Here is a 17602-nt window from a genome sequence, read left to right on the forward strand (position 1 = left end):
TTACCCAACTGTGTCCATGGCAACCAAGCCCACCCCGAGAGACCCGTCTCCTGTGACAGCTTCATGTAGGACAAGTCTTACAGCCTCCCGAATTTCCCAGTTTACATAAACTTCAGGTTAGAGACCCCCTCAGGACCCAGCGTCTGCTCCTTCCCAGTCAGCCCGTGGTGTGATAAGGATGCTGTCCCCCGTGGGAGGCATCCCAAGCTGCTCTCATCCTCACCATCATCCTGGCGTCTGTGCACCTGTCACCTGTTCAACCCCAGGAACAGGAGACGCGCAGAGGTTCGGGAAAGCCCGCGACATGCCTGGCCCACCACGTTGCTGCGCCTCCAGACCTGCCAGGACCCCAAAGGGGAGGACATCGCAAGCCACCCCCTAGAAAGGAAGGCTCAGAAGAAGCATTTTCGGAGAAGCTGCGAAGGGCAGAATTGGGCAGAAAGGGGAAAGAGACCGAGTATGTAATTGGGAAGAAAAATTTAGGAAGGTTCAAGGGGATCTAGAGCTCAGGTGACAGAGGTCTCCACTCCAAGTGGGTACGTTGGTCGGCGAGGGCCGCGGGGACAGAGCACCCCCAGCCGGGTGGCTTCAACAGCAGAAACGAATTGTGTCACGGTTCTGGAGGCTGGAGTCCCGGGTCCAGGTGCTGGAGGTGGGCTCCCTCTCAGGGCCGTGAGGAAAATCTGCTCCGTGCCCCCTCCCCTAGCTTCTGGGGGCTTGTGGTGTCCTTGGCCTGTAGACACATCGTCTACATCTCCGCTTGCATCTTCTCATGACCTTCCTTCTTGTGTCTGTCTCTTTTTTTTTTTTTTATTTGTTTAAATAAGGATTTCAGCCATATTGGATTAGGGCCCACACTAGCGACCTCATTTGAACCCGATTGCCTCTGGAAAGTACCTGTCTCCAAATACGTCACTTCCTGAGGTAACAGGAGCTACGGTTTTAACTTGAATTTGAGGAGGATAAAATTCAACACATAACAGAGCATTGCAGTAAATAAACCCTCACTGGATGAGCGACTACTGGATATGTGCTGTGCTAGCCTTGGAAGTTATCGCGTGGATAGGCGAGGTCTGGGAGGGGAGGCAGGGGCTGCAGCCTCTCACTGCAAAGCCCCAGCCTATCCCTCAACATGAGCCACCTAGAAGAGGCTGGAATCTGCTTGTCCTGCAGGCCACTCTGCTTCCTCCAAAGGGCCTAAGACAGAAAGTTCTAATCTACACCCTTTGCTTTTGTCTCCCGTTTCGAAAGAGGGTAGCACCAGGGATCTAGGTCTTGACACCTAATGAGGACACTTACCTCAGGCCAGGGACCAGAACAGATGATCCATATCCTAGTTCTGGGAGTATTAATAATAACAGTCAGGCTCGACTGTGCCCCAGGACCTTTGCGTATCAACTCATCCTAACAATCCTTCAAGATACCTACAGTTATCTTCATTTAAGAGTTGAGGAAACAGTGCTTAGGGAAGTAAATAATTTGCCCAAAGTCACCCATTTGGTTAGTGGCAGAGCAAACTCAAAACCAGGACCTTCCGACTCCAGAATGCAGACTTTCCCCACCACACATACCGCCTGTCTTGGTCAGAGGGATAAAGGGATCTTCCCTGGCTATACACTTTTCCACCTCACTCCACCCCAAGTGGACCAAAAATATCTTGGCATTCTCTTGGAAGGCCTCAAGAGATGCCAGAAAAACTGGGAGCACTGGCTACCCTTTGTGTTGAGCCTTAAAATAGCCTGTCTTCCTACACATAATTAGGTCTACACTTGATCCTATGAATGGTGAGGGGGCAGGAAGTGCATTTTGGGGTTGTGTTTAAACTTAGGGTGACTCCTTCTTACCTGTACGGGATGGATGTGACTTTCATTATGTATGTTTATGAGAGTTATCAGACTTGATTTCATTGGTTTCTGATGGTGCCTGTCAGCGGGATGGTGGCTGAGATGAAAGTAGGAAATTACCGAGCCTGGTAGTTCTTTCTTTCCAAGCATCTCAGCTGGATGAGAGCCCAGAGGATGGAGGCCAGGTGGCTCGCACCTGCGGGTGACAGTAGAGATCACAGTGAAGAATAAACAAAGCTGGCTTGAAACGCCAGGGACCCATCTCCAGTGTTGGGGTCCTCAGGGATTGACCAGGAACCCGTCACCGTCTGGGTACCAGAGAATATCCCTGTGTGTGTCTGAAGTCACCTGCCATGTCGCCCCGTAAGGGCACACTGGTGCCAGGCTGTAGGCATGCTGGTTTTGCAGTCATCTCTCCACTGACCACATTGTAGATTTTACTTTGTGAATATTTCAGTGTCACTGGCGTACCCAGTCCCCTCACTGGCTCACGCTCAGGGAGGACAAATTCTCTTTAACACTGTCTTAGGTGTGTGTACCTGGGAAAGAAAAGCGAATGTAGAAAACCATGTACATCCTCTCTAAAACCAAGCCTAAGCAATAGTTGAGACAATATTTGTCTGAGATGATCCATTGTTCTTGCATTCCTTCTGTTCTCCATTTGCCCAAATAATTTAAAGTAGGTTTCCCCCCGCACCCCCCCCCCCACCCTGGACTCTTCTGTTGTGAATGCATTTGTGAAGTTGTTCAGGGAGTTGGACATTTACAAGCATTTATCTGTAAGGCTGCACCAAATCTCTGCAGGAAAGGCCAAAAGCCACCTGCCCAGGGCCAGGAAGACTCGCTGCAAAGTTCCTAACAAATAAATAAATACGTCAGCCAGCTTTCCTGAGAAACGAGTCAGCGCTCTGATCTCCCCGTTCATTTATTTGCAGGCCTCATTAATATAACATCACTGCAACAAACAGCTAACGGGGGACGGTGTCAGGATGAATAATGGAGTTACTCTGCTGAGATAACAATTAGGCTTTGAATGTACTATCAGCTAAGACAGAGCCAGCAAGGATTCACGCCGGGTAGGAGAGCTGGTGCCACCGAGGCCAGAGACTCAGAGCTATCAGCTGGGCTCTGGCCTACCGTGAAGAGTGTGCACACTCACATGCACACGCGTGCTTACACACACACACACACACACACACACACCGAAGTTGGAAAAGGATGTGACGACTTGCCGTCTTGCATCCAGCTTCCAGGTGTCTCTGGCCAAGAGCCCAGAGGCCATCAAAATCTTTAGGCACAAAGTTGGCCCCACTGCCCTCGAAAGTCAGGAAAACTCTAAGCAACAGGAAAGGAGTAAGTGGATTAGCCAGGAGAGGATTAGCTGTCTATATACCCCCGATGTGTCCTCACTGGCTTGTCCTGATTAGGGGGCCACTTGGGGCAGAACCCTCTTGATCCCCGTCTCAGACACAGGAATTTTTAATACAAAGCAGGTCCGTCGGTTGGGGGTGGTCCCTCCTGGAGCAACTTCTCTGGGACCCCCCCCCCCCCCCCGCCACCCGCCCCCCGGGCTGCTCTGGGAGATTCTGATGTCACTCTCTCCCATGTCCTCTTAAGGAGACCAGTCTAGGGTGCTGACAGCCTGCTGGAGACCGGCAAAGCGCTGGACTGGCCCAGGGGAGAGGCAGCCGACACCATGCTGGGCCATCTCTACAGCAACCAGCCACTTCTCTGGACTCCAGCTAGCCTGGCTTCTGCCCAGATTTCTTCATCATAAAATAGCAATAAGAAAAATAATAGCTAACTTTCACTGAACGCTTATCTGCCGCTCAGAACTGCACTTAGCACCTTACGTTATCTCGTGTAGACCTTACGACAACCTACGAGGTAGGAGCTTTAGCCCCATTTTACAGATGAGGAAACCAAGGCACTGTGAGGGGTGACAACTTTAGCAAAGTCACACTGCTACAAAGTTCTAGAACCAGCAGTTAACCTTCAGCTACTTGGCTCTAGAGGCCCCACGTGTGACCCGTATACTCTTTTTCCTGGGCTCACTTAGGAAAACAGAACTCTCAGTCCACGGGGCAGGAGGGGGGAAAGGGGCTGGCACCCAGCTCTTTATCCAGCCTGCTGCAGAGATGGAAAGAAAGCCAGTGGTCCCCATGCCTGGCATCACGTGGAGAGGCTGAACGTGAATGGGCCCGGGGCAAGGTGACGAAGGGGCAGGGCCCAAGGGGGCGTGTGCACATTCGCAGGGGCAGGGACAGAGAAGAGGGAGGGGGAAGCTCCCAGAAGCTCAGAGACAAGGCAGTGACCAGCAGAGCCAGGGGCAGAGCTTCTTGGAAAGCAGCAAGCTCTGGCTTGAGCCAAGGGGGAGGGGCTGGGGGACCTCAGCAGAGGGAAACCCACGAGCAGGCTAGGGCGTGAGTGCCCACCGCTGATGACCCAGGGGTCTCTTCCCGGACAAGAAGGGGTCATCCTGTCACCCCTCGAACCCCTAGCCCGCAGGAGCCCCCAGCTCCGCCCTCCGGAGTGGCCCCGGCGGCACTCCCCGGGCTGCCAAGCCCTGAGGCCTGGGGCACCTCTCTCTCCGCTCCCCGGCGCAGCCCCTCGGAGCTCCCCAGCTGTAATTAATCGGCTGCATCTGCCATCGCCCTTGGGCGGCTTTGTGGCACAGTTCCCTCCGAACCTTCAATTAGTGGCTGTGAGAATCAGGGCAAGGGGAGCGTCGCGGCGGCTGCTTTCCAGGTCACGGCACCCACGGTGGAAAACAAACATGTCGCAGTCTGGCAGGAGCCCAGATTCGGCTGGGGTGCTCTGGAGCTCGGTGGGGCTCAGTTGGGTTGTGCGGCTGGCAGGTGGGGTCTGGGTGGGTGTGGAGGTGGCTCCCCAACAAGAGGCGCCGGGAGGCTTTGAGAGGGCCCAGCGGGAGACTGGGAACCCCCCTACGATGAGCACACGCCAGCCACATCCCACATCCCACTGTCTGCTCATCCTGGCTTGCGATCAGCGGATAGAGTACTTGGCTTAGATGTGGACCAGTCACCTGTATACCCGGGCACGGTCGGGGACTGCTTCCAGGGCACCGGGTAAGGCTGCTGGACTGAGCCCTCTGCCCAAACACCTTTCCCACATTCTCCTTCTGAATGCTGCGCATAGACAAACTTCTCATCCTACAATGGGCTAAAAGGCCAGTACTCTTAAGGCAAGGTAATAACACAACTTAAGTTCCCATTAAGATGCAAATAAAGGTTTCTTTAGGGAGAAGAGACTAGCAGGGTGAGAGGTACCTAAAATAGGGGAAGGGACCCCAGGGAGGGGGAACAGAAAAGACACCTGGGAAAGAGACCAAGATTTCCCCTCCCTCTGGGATTTGCCCAGGGCTGGCCTGGTTAATGGTGTATGTGACAAGCGGAGGGAAGTCACCTGCGCAGGCCTTCCTTACTACACACCCGGCAGGCCTTTGCTCAAGCCACAAGCCTACTTTGGGTCATTACACTCTCAGAGGATGCCTGGACGTCCAAGGGTCCAAAGAAAAGCAGCTGAAATGATCAAAGGGTTTAGAAAACAAGATCTTCCAACAAAGGGCTAACAGAATTACAGAAGCACAGGCCAGGGGTGACTTAATTGCTGTCTTCAGTATCTGAAAGATGTCTGATGAGGAGGCAGCTGTTCAGTCCTCCATTCAATGAGGAATCACACCAGAAATTGGCTTAAATTGAAGGAAGAGAGATTGCAGGAAGGACTTCTTGAGATTCCGTTACAATACTACATCACTCCCAAGCCTCACAGACACCTCCATTCTTCCAGCTGTCATTATAGAACACAGTTTGTCCTACAATCTGGCGGGACCAGCGTTTCCCAGTAACAGAGAACGGGGGATATTTACCGAAGGCTGCCATGTTGCAGGCCGTGTGCTAAGTGTCAGGTTGCTAAGCAAAAGTGAGACTGTCTCTGTCCCAAGATAGTTACTGTCTCATTGAGAAAAGAAGCAGCTTACAGCCCGGCGGGGCCATTACCTTCTTGGGCGTGTTCACGAAGGGCCGAGGGAGTGTAGGAGAAGGTGCTACCGAATCTGCCCGAGGGGGTCCGAGGAAGCATCACAGGGGCGCATCTTTCAGCAGAGCCTTGCAGGAGAGGTAGGCATTTGTCAGTGGACTTGCTGGACCGGCAGGGGGGATGGAACATCGCCTTTAGACCCTATGGGCCTGGGGATCCTTAGCTGTCCCCGGGAGCATACGAGATACATAAGAGAACTAGAGTTCTGGGGAGTAGGCGGGGAGGAGTGCACAGTGGGAGTCGGCACAGAACATAGGGGTGAGAGAACCCCCTTCACCCCCACCCAGCAAGAGCAACTTGCTTCTGGGCACATCGTTACCTCATCACCTACTTCTGAGGTCCACAGGCAAGAAGTCAGATTTCCTGTCCACGGTATAATATGGGTTGGAAAGCATGGGATTGAAGTGGTCCATATCTCAAGATCCCAGCTGATTTTACAGGTTCCCAGCTCCTCTCCCCATCGCTCCACACCCTCACTACCCACACTCACACACACTCGTACACATCCCAGACTGTCAAACCATTTGTTTGTGTGGGTGTCTCATTCAGAATTACTTTCCTGGAAGAATTCACTGAGTTCATTGTGAAATGCTGTGCCTACCCCAGAATGGCTGATTGCCAGGGGAAAAAGAAATGGCAAAGAGGGAGGGAAGAAAGAATGAAGACCATTCCAGACAGGGCCTGTGTCCTCCCCCAATTTATTCTGGGTGAAAGGGTGATGTCTGGCTCAGAGTCTGCTTCTGTGCAGGGCCCAGAGTCCACCAAAGCCAAGGTCCTGTCCTCAGCAGCATGGACAAGCTCAGGCTCTCTCCTGTCAGCCCCCGGGCAGCTCTCTCTACCCCCATCACTCCAGCATCTAAGCTCCCGGGTCCCTTTGGCCTCCTTCCAGAGGAACAGAAAAGATTCCCATCATCTCTAAGCTCCCTACCAACACCACCAATCCCATGTTTTTGTGATCTGGGAAGGCACAGGTGCAGGGGGAACACCAGGGAGGAAATTGCAATTGTCAAGACCCGCCCTCTAAAACCACCGTCATATTAGGGATTTTCCAGATGTTGTCTTCCTTAACCTTCAGAACATCCCTGTGAGGGGGAGCATTGTTATCTGTTTTCTGATAAGGACATGGAGATTGAGGGTCACATAGCTCATGCCTGTCAGAGGGAAAATTCAAATTCTAGTCTGTCTTACTCTCTCCCTGCACCGACGCTACCCAAGTCTCAGATGGGCTCTCTTCCCTGCCCCGCAGTAGCCAGCAGCCCAAGAGCCATCTGAAACCAGAAGCCAAGACCTGTGGATCTGGTCACCATCCCAGCCCTGTCTTGATTCCCCTCTGTCAGTGGGGGGGATCTATCTAACTCCCGCCCTGCCTTTTCACCCTCACCTCTGCTGGAGCCCCACTACTGCCTGATCTGGGAGGCCTTCCTTGTAGTTCTGCCAGCAGAGGACTCCACCAACCTGCCTCATTATAGACCCGTGTCATTCTCCCAAGAGAATCGAGCTCTGCAGATGCTACACTGACCATTCTGCAATCTAACGCTGCTTGGGAGAGAGAGCCTTTGTGGGCAATCTCCAGGGTAGACTTGGGACCCCGCTGCCTGGTCCGAAGTGGTACATATTTTTTTCATATAATTTATTGTCAAATTGGCTTCCATACCACACCAGTGCTCGTCCCCACAAGTGCCCTCCTCAAAGCCCATCCCCCATTTTTCCCCTCTCCCCCACGCCCCCGAAGTGGTATCTTAAAAGATCCTGTTCACGTTCTCTCTGGAGAATACGTCATTTTCCACCAAGCCTCCCCTCTGTAGCTTCTCCCCAATACTTGGTCCTGGGAAAAACGAGGAAAATAGGATGCCTGGGTTTTTACCACCCCAGACCACCACACGGACATCAAGGCCCTTGTACTCATTCTCAGAGTCTCCTCGAAGCCCTCAGGTCGTTAGGGCACGTTTCCTGCAGGATACCTTTCTCTGCGCCTTTATGCCCTGAGCCCAGACCTCCACCTTGACTCACTCTGATTTTAAGCTGGCGGAGAGCAAGTGAGGTGCAAAGGCACGGAGATTTCTGAAGTGCATTGCGTGGACAGGAACCGCTGGTATCTGCGTAGAACATGGACATAGTATAAGAGAGCAGATGTGACTGAAGAATTAACGAAGATCAGAACCTGAAGGACAGGGGCACCTGGGTGGCTCAGTCAGTTAAGCATGTGACTCTGGCTAGGTCACGATCTTGTGGTTCATGAGCTCAGACTCTGTGCTCAGACAGCTCGGAACCTGGAGCCTGCTTCGGATCCTCTCTCTCTCTCTCTCTCTGTCAAAAGTAAACATTAAAAAATATATATTAAAAAAAAAAAAAAAAAAAAAAAAAAACCTTTAAGGACAAGTGCCAAGCCAGGAATTAGGGACTTTGCCTTAACAGTGGTCAGAGCCATTACGGGTTTTCAGAGCAAGCAACTAGTAACCTGCCCAAGTATGTGTTCGTGAAGGTCACCTGGTGGTAGGAGGAAGTTCGATCTAATGGGAGAATATGGAAACCCTCGCCGTTAGCGTGGGTGAGAGGTAGGGGACCTGTGCTCAACACCGACTCAGGAAGACAGAGCGGGGCACAGATTCCAAAGATGCCAGGGAGTAAGATCTCATAGTGCCTGGTGACTGTTATTTATTGTACGTGGTAGGGGAGGGAGAGGAATCCGTTGAAACCACTTGGAAGGTTCCTGGCTGGGTGCACAGTGATTCCATTAACCTTGAAAGAGAATCTGTGAGGATAATCAGGTTGGGGGTGGAAGGAGGAAAAATTAAGAGTTCATTTTTAGACATGGTGAAATTTGAGGTGCCTGAGGGACACACATGGGGAAGTAGAGATGTCCAGTAGCAATTGGATATATGGATATGGAGCTCAGGAGAGAGGTCTGTGCCAACGATATAGATTTTGAAAGTCATCCCTAATGGAGACCTTGGGAATCCTTTTGCAAATCAAATGCTCACCACCTCATCTATGTTTGGAAAATCCTGACTTTAACACATCAGTTTTGTTCGAAGCAAGGAAGATATAAGCTATGTCCCTTGTAAGTCCTAGAACGGGGTGCTTACTTAGAGCCTTGACCCCTGACTCCTTTGCCACCTGCCCCAGGTGCTGGCAGCATGGTGCATAGCATATGCTATGTGGGAAAGAAGACCCCGGGGACCCAGTATTCCCCAGGTATTTGCCAATGACCTAGGAGGACTCTGATTCTCCACGTTCGGATTCCAGCAGCTGGTAAGCTAGCTTAGAAGTGATCAGGCTGGTGTCTCCACACCCCAGACTAGCTATCTCTTTGGCATGCGTCTTCATGCCAAGATTATAACACTTGCTAATGACAAAAAAAAAAATAACAATAATAATAATCTTTCGTCTCTAAACAATATAAGCTGGCGTATGCCTCTGAGCAGCTCTGTGTTGGCAAATGGATCCTGCAAACCCCTCCAAGTGACCCTGGTCATGTCTCGGACCCCAGCCCTTGAATGTCAGAAGGGGACACTGCAGCGACTTACCAGCTGAAGAAAGCGGCCTCGCAGAAGCTGCCAATGCCGCCAACTATCCACAGTCCAATCCCCACGCACTACCTGCAAGATGGAAATATTTTTAGCTTTTCCAGAAAGATTTCGTTTCACAGTTTTTCTGAAAGGTTGTAATTAACTGCAGCGAGCAAAAGAATGTATTTTTAAAAATAAAAGTGGGGGAAGGAGCGCAAACCAATCCCCACAGTTTTGCCAGTTACTTTTGGTAGGTGGGTTCTTGTCCTCCAGGTGGCTGGGGGAGGGGTGAGAGGAGCCAGTGGGGCTCATTCAAGTGGATCAAAGGAGAACCCGGGCAGTCAGATTTGCTCAAAGCAAATTCTTTCCTACTGATGTCTCCTGCAGGGGCGTGGAAACATCCCCTTCCCTGGTCCTCATTAACAAAGGTCCATCTCACAGAGCCCGGGAGGCCCAGGTTGCAGAGGAAACGGCACCGGGGGAGGGTGCAACAGACAAGATCCGGTTCTGGTTAATTTCAGAATCCCCAGGGACAGGAAGGCTGTGGGGCTACCTGTTCCTCCTGCCAGCTTCTCTCTCTCCAAATTGTTCTTCTTCCCCCCACTCACGCCCAACACACAGAGATGCCTCTGAGCTGCCTCCACTATCCCACCCTTGATTCGTTTCATGAATCCTGTTTATTTTTATTCCTGAGGTGGGATATTTTATTCCCAGAAAAGGTAGTGAGAGCCTCAGACAAGGTGACTTGGGTGAAATGGGCCCTCCAATGAGAGAGTTCCTTCCCCCAGGGAGGGAAGGAGGCTCCACCGTGTGAGAACTGAAGAAGAGGGTGGGGGTCAGGAAGTCTGAGTTCGAATCCTGACTGTGCACCCAACTTCCCGAGAGCCCAGGAGTGGGCCTGGCAGAGAGGGAGGCCTGTTCCAGTCCTCCTACCGACGATCGTGTCTTCTCTGCCCACTGTCACCTGGGGATTCATGGCCAAGATGGTTGTACAACTCATGGTGCCCACATCACAGGAAGAGCGCAGTGCCCCTTTGGGGAACAGAGAGGAGGGAAAAGTCTCCAGAACCTTTTATAGCATTTCATTGTATTGACTTGTCATCTCTGCCCCAGGGCACACTGGCTCCACTGGGTGTCCCACCAGGATGAACAGGGTTTAATGGGAGGCTCCCAGTGGGGCTCAAGCACAGAAAGTCCTGGGCTGCAACTCTGCCCAGACGCTCCCTCCATCTGGGAGATTCTGGTAGACTCTTGGCCTTGACCAACCCACCCTTCCCTCTCTCCTTCCCTCCCTGTCTTGCCTTTCTTACAGTGTAGTGAAAAGAGCCTTGGACTTTTTTTTATAACTGTATGTATAAGTTGTACGAGAATCTGCGTATAAGATACTCTGAGCCTGCTTCCAGTGATTGAGTTCACTTCTAATTTCCTCCTCCTTCAGATAACTGTGGACCACAAAGGATAAACTTACTCGCTGGGATCTATCTGTTCTGTCCCAAAGAGCGGCATTTTTCCAAGAGCCTGATCTAATCCCAGAGAGAAATTTACACCTTGGGAGAGCCTGATTCTGCCGTTGGGCCCGAGCAAAATGAGACAGCATTTGGTGACTGAATTAGGAAATGAATAACTAGATACATGATCCTCGTTAATGAGAAGCCAGGAAAATTTGGGAGATCCTAAAGTTATCTTTTTCATGGTTCTGCCATGCATCCTGGGCTGTGTTTTTGCAGCCCATGTCCGACACACTTTCCATCTTGAATCTTACCCCTGAAGCAGCACCTAATCTTGGACTCCTCTGGACTCCCACAGCTTCCCTCCGAATCTACCTTATCACTGTGTGCGTGCCCTGCATCAGGGAGCGTTATGTATGGCTCCCTTTTTATCTCTTCCTCCTGGACCAGAAGTTCCTGGAGGGCAAGTTTCCTGATGTCCTGTGTATTCACCATTACCCCTATGGTGTCTAGCCTGTAGGGGTGGCAGTAATAGCACGTGACAATTACAAAGCACTCCCTGGTTTACAAAAAGGGCCTCCTCTGTGGCCCAGCAGGTTTGTGACCCATTTCCCTCCCGCAGATTTTGACGGTGTCTGGACCACCTGAAGGAGGGACTCGAGTGACCATCCATGGCGTGAACCTGGGCCTGGACTTCTCTGAGATCGCCCACCACGTGCAGGTGGCTGGGGTGCCCTGCACCCCCCTGCCGGGGGATTACATCATCGCTGAGCAGTGAGTCCAGCCCGCTCTGGCCCGCCCTTTTCCCATGGAGCTTCAGGGTAGGGGCCGCCCCTTTCCCTTTTCTGGGACTTCTCCAAGATTCCCTCCCACCCTTCTGCTCCCGTGGACCCTGCCCCCAAAAGCCTTCCCTGGGCCCTCTTCTACCCCACCTCCACTTTCAAAGGCTCCTATGTGTGTGATTCCCTGTCCCCTGGCTCCTGTGGCATCAGAACTCCTAGCGCAACACTGTCTCTCATTCAGTCTTCACCTGCCCTGGCCACCGAGCCACGTTCCCAGCCAGCCCAGGTTCCTCCTCGGTCTCCCTGCCCCTCCGCTGCCAGCCCCCATTGGAATGCATCCCGCACAGTGGGCTGCGGGCAACAATTTGTTTGGCTCATGGGGCTCTGACAGCAGCTTAATCCGAGCAGGGCCTCCGCCGGAGCAAATTCATTTATTTCACTAAGGGAAATGTCAGCTGGAAATTAGAAAATAGGCATGTAGCCGCGGACAGGCGAACGGGGCTCCAGGAGTGACATATGTTCCAATTTGGGGTGTTCATTTGGCAGTGGTGACCACTGTGGAGTTGGTGGGCGGGAGATGGGCACAAAACTGGGGGCAGGAGCCTGGAAGGAGGGATGCTCCCCCCACCCCAATCCCAAAGAGAGACGGAAGGGAGATCATTCTGGATGATTTGTCATGTAAAGTGGGGTCAAGTCTCCCTAGTCCTGCTGAGAACACAGCTGTGCTGTGCGAGGGGGAGGGATGTGAGGAGGGAGCCCCAGAGCAGGGCTTGTGGGAGGGGCTTCTCTGCCCTAGCTCCACCCCCCTGCAGCCCCAGGCCCTCCCCCTGACCTGCCCAGACCCAGCCTTTAGTAACCACCAGAAAAATGAGATCACTTTCTCTTCTGTCAGCCCTTGCCCCTTCTCATCCATTTTCTCATTTTTAATTGGAAAGGACTCAGAGGTGGATGCTGTTATCTCCCTTTACAAAGCAGGAGAAGGCAAAAGGCTTGGGGAAGTGAAATGACTTCCCCAGTTCACTCAGTGCACAAGTGGCCAAGGCAGAGCTGGAACCCGAGTCTCCTGACTTCCACTCCAGGTCTCCCTGTCTCGTAAGAGTGGATAGGGCAAGACTCCCGGACAAGAATGGCCTGAAAATGTCATGATCCTCCGGGGTCAGGGGCCACGATTCCGGTGTGGGCCCAGAGCAGGGTCAGAGTCAGAGGAGTGACTTCCCAGGCTTTGAGGACCCCATTGATATCCGCTCACCACCTCGGGGGAGAAAGAGCCGTTCTAATCCTTCAGACCGGCTCCTCCCCTGACAACCTTCTCCCTGCAAGGGCTGAATCTTGGAGGGAGGACTGGCTGGGGCTACAGGAAAGAGATGAGGGAGAAAAGAGGGAAACTACAGAGGCTGTGGAGCCAGAGAGGAGGTGGACGCATCTGGGGCAGGAGGCGGGACAGTCTGTGGAGTCCTTCCGGGTCAGAGCCCTGCCAGGCTGGGCGAGACCCTCGGTGCCACCTACCCCGAATCCACCTTGGCTTTAAGGACCTGCCCTGGGCCTCCAGACAGAAGTCAAGTCTCCAACTTGGTGAGATGCCACAGGACTCCAAAGGAAAGGGTTTGGGGGACCACTGGGTATGGCTTTGAGCTGAGAAGTGCAAACTCTTGGGCAGCTGGACACGGAGAGCTCATGAGATTTGGAATTCAAACGTGTTCTAGTCCTGCCTGCTCTACTGACCAGCCCTGAGGCCTTAGCAGACTGTCAGTCTCTCTGACCTTCATCAACCTCATGGAAATCGTGATTCCTACGGTACGGGTTTTGGGGGGAAATTCAGTAAGATGAGAAAATGGAGACTGCGATGTACCATAGGAATGTGAGGAAGTATTCTATCTTTGGAATCAAATGCACCACCCTCACCCAGGGCCAGGGGGGAAAGCGCCCGTAGAATCCACAAGTGAGGCTATGCAGGGAGCCTAGGGAGGTGACCGGTCGAGGTTGGTGGCCCGGCACTCCAGAAAACCAACGCTGCCTTCGTGTGGGGCGCGGTGTGGGCAGGAGGGAGCAGGCCCTCCACACCTCAGTTGGTACAGCCCTGGTTTCCAGCCTCCCCAGGCTCCTTACCACTCTCGAGGCTTCAGAGTTTGTTAGCATCATTAAAGCCTCCCGCCCGGGCAGGCAGCAGCAGGCATGATCATTACAGATGTCTGGGAGAGATGAATTTGGCTACACGGGCCAGTGCAGTGTCCTGGGTGCGGGCAGGGTTAGCGGGCACGGTAATGGCCCGCCATATGCTTGTGCCACACCATCTATCACTCAGCAATTAGGTTAATGTTGGTTAAAAGGCCCCGCTTAGTCTTGCAATCAGCACCCCACCGGTCTGTGGAGGGCTGGATGATTCCATCACAGGACGTTTCCTGGGTGATAAGACTCAGGTGGGGGCCGAAGCTCCCCACCCCCAGGGGTGCACGCTTGTGCGGAGAAAGGCACCATCCCTGCCGGTCTGTGGGAGGTGGTACAGTGTGTGGGATGAGGACACCACCGGGCTGGGTGCCAGGAGCTCAGCTATTGGGGAACCGGGTGACTTGGGGCAAATCACTTTGCTCCCAGATTCTCAAAAGTCTCATCCGGGGAATGGAGAAATGGAGAAATAGACATCCTTAGGATGTCAGAGGAGGAAACTGTATGCCCCAGGGAACCGCACTTCCCACCGTTAGAAAGCCTGTCGGTGTCACTAATGTGTCCCCAGAAGCTCCCTGTCAACCAGGGAGGAGTAGAACCTCCAAATGTTGAACGTGGATAGTTGTTTAGTCAGGCCCCTCATTTTGCAAGAGAAAAATGTCGGCATCCCCAGCTGTCATCTCCTTATAATATACTGGGGATCCTAGAGCCACCAGAGACACCAGGAAGAGGCCAGGAAGGCAGGAGGCCCCCAGAAATCAAACCACAGGAACTTTGCCAACGCGTAAGGCTTGAAGGAGGAAGTGGTGCACACACTGCTGTCTGTGGTCATCGACACCCGGGAAGGTAGGGGGCACCTCCCAACACCCCAGCAACCTCAACTGCACCCCGACATTGCTGCCACGTCCACCCTGTCCCCTCCCCAAAATACATAGAAAGCATTCCATTAATTCTGCAAGCAGTAGAGCAGAATGGTCAAAGGCTCAAGCTTTGGAGTCAGGTTGACCTGAATTTGAACCGTGGCTCTGCCGCTGTGGCCGTGGACAAGTCACGTGGCATCTCTGAGCCTTGGTTTCATTGCCCATAAAATGGAGCTAATAGGACCGCCCTGCAGGGGAGCTCGAGATGACACGAGAGCCTATCTTGTACTGTGCCTGCTGTGATCACAGCTCAGTAAATTGTAGCTCTTATTATTATTAAGGTCCCCAATCTGCCATGGCCCGACCATCATTCCTCGGTATAACCCTTTTTACTCCCAGCAGCCTCCCCTGCTTCTTCCTTACCTTCCTCTCTCCCTGAGCTCAGACAACAAATGATACAATTGTATTCTGTATCTTCCAACCTTCAGTGCGAGCACCGGGCAGGGGAGGGGGGTGGGCCGGGAATAAAAGGAGGGAGAGTGAGAGGTCATTGGGGTTCTTCCGCGTGCTTCTCAATTCCTTAGGATTCTCTCCCAGTTCTTCCCTACCACCCCAAACCCTTTGCTACAGCCCACAGCTTCCCCCTGCCCGCTTCCCACTCACAGGTGAAGGTGAACCTCATTCCATGGGTGGGGAGAGGCATCAGTCACAGTGCCAAGGAAGGGAACCCAGGGTAGTGCTCTGGCACCTTGCTGCAGCCTACCCCTGCCCCCCTTGCATCATGCCCTTCGCGGTGGGGCATTCAGGGCCAACTGCGGGCGCTCAGCCTTGGACACTTGGGCAGTACTCCTCTCGCATCTGTCCCCCTTCTCCCAGGTCCCTGATATGTAAAGCTTATGTTTTGGGACATAAGGAAATGTTCTAGAAAAGACGGTGCACCAAAGGGTTCTAGGCCATTGTTCACACCCTACAGAGACAGCTGAATGGGCCATTCTAGGCCTTCTCCTCTCCTGCACAGACCCCTGGGTCCCAGGAGGAAAAAGTAGGCCCATGGCTTTCACAGGTTGTCATATCTCCTCCCTCCGTGATATCAAGCCTACCATGATCTCTTCTTCCTCCTTTCTTCTGGAGGATGACTGTAGCACAGAGTGTCCAGGGGGTGGTGAGGGAGGGACGAGAGAAGGAAAGAGATTTATCTGGTCCCCCTTCTTCTTTGTCCTCCTCTTCTCCTGCAATGGATGACAGAATCTCCTCTGAAGCGTCTCAGGAGTACAGGGCATATGGTTTGCAGGACGGCAGGGACCCCAAACAGGTGCAGGCACTAGGGCCCAGGAAACGGGATGAGAGATTTGTTACTCCGAGCAGGTAGCGGCCTGAAAATAACCACACACAGTACCTTAAATTAAGCTTCTCAAATGCTCTGCTAATGAGGTTTAAGAAGACAGTTCTGTGTAAAATACTAATTGATCGTCCCTATCAGCTTTACTCTGGGTTCGTAATTAATTTATTTATTCATGGAGGAAGGGAAGGGAGACTACCCTTCCATGCGCATTCAGTACTTTCTTGTTGAATCTAATATGCTAAACGTGATAAGACAGTTATTGCATGTTAAGTAAATATTCACCAGGAGTCAAAGTACTTATTTGGGATTAACTGTTATGAAGGAGGTGGAGATCTGCGGCATGGCGTGTGTGCGAGCGTGCGGTGTGTTTGTTTAATGCAAGTTTTATTACATCGAAATGAAATCTCTGTTTAGTTACCTTCCTTCCTGGAGAAGCCGTGGCGATAAGCGCCTCCCAGCTAGACGCGGATCTACCCCCATGGTGCCGGCGTAATGCTGGGAATGAGTGCACCGGGGTCTGTTTTCCTGCCTCCCCGCTAAGCAAACCTACCGGGGGCACCAGACTGCTCCGAACTCTTATGCGGTGTTGGGAGGAATCGAAAGTCCTTTCTTCCGTCCTTGGGTTCTCTTGCGGAGCCTCATGGGACCCCGTGCCTTCTAATTCTAAGCGAGAGAGCCCCCCCACGAACCTGATTTCTTCAGTCTCTCCCGTATCCTCCAGCTGCCCGCCCTTTCGAGAAGGCTGCTGTGGCCAAGGCAACCAGTGTCTAAATGTGCTTGTTGTAACTGATCTCAGGCACCAGGGAGGTCATCACTGGGGGTATTGATCTGCACTTCATGAGAGAAAACACTGTATCCCCCTCTTGCCTCCAGCTACCCAGCCTCTTAATGTGAGACGTGACTTCCAACCCCACGGCTGGTTCGCTGCCTCGCCCACCAGCTTAGGGCGCTCAGACTTTGATTAAGTGGGAGTCCACTGTCAACTGCTGTCCTAATGAACTCATCCGCCATCCACCCCTTCTGCTGCCGAGGGACTCGGCTCCTCCCTTTGGCCGGGAGCTCCTGGTTTGGGCGTTCACTATCTCATCAGATTATCTATTCCCTTTTTAAACCTCACTGTAGGAAACAAACCACTTTGGCAAACAGGCCCTCACTCACTCCTTTAGGGCGAGTTGCCATTTTGACTTGTCACACAGAAAGGAACACGAAATTACTGCCCCTGGGTCTCCCTGTTGGACATTGGGTTTTATCCCACAAATACTGGGTAACTACCCCATGCTAGGCACCTCAGAGGCACTGGGAATACAGGTCGATTCCGAGAATTAAGCAGCATAGCATTTGGAGGCACTCCGGACTTTAGAGGTGATCTCATTCGGCTTCTCACTGTACAGATGAGAGGCTGAAGCCCAGAAAGGGAAAGCACCTTCCCCGAGGTCACACAGCTAGATGGGTGAGCAAGCTGAGTCTTGGTACAGCACCAGTGCAAGTGTGTGATGAGTCATTCGTTGGGACGGGGGTGGGGGTGTGGGGGGCATGGGGGAGGTAAGATGAGAAGTCTAGGCAGGGATGTGGGCTGTGGCCAGGCCTCTCACGGG

The 17602-nt window shown here is 52.7% G+C and overlaps 1 protein-coding gene across 1 annotated transcript in view; it reads left to right on the forward strand.

The window, feature by feature from the left end:
• PLXNA2 (plexin A2) overlaps positions 1–17602 on the forward strand; it is a 207689-nt gene that overhangs the window by 160488 nt on the left and 29599 nt on the right. The window contains exon 13 of the mRNA XM_042924603.1: positions 11483–11634. Within this exon, the coding sequence (XP_042780537.1) occupies positions 11483–11634 (152 nt within the window). The remainder of the gene's footprint in view (positions 1–11482; positions 11635–17602) is intronic.

Source organism: Panthera leo, chromosome F3, assembly GCF_018350215.1.
Source record: "Panthera leo isolate Ple1 chromosome F3, P.leo_Ple1_pat1.1, whole genome shotgun sequence".
Lineage (NCBI taxonomy): Eukaryota > Metazoa > Chordata > Mammalia > Carnivora > Felidae > Panthera > Panthera leo.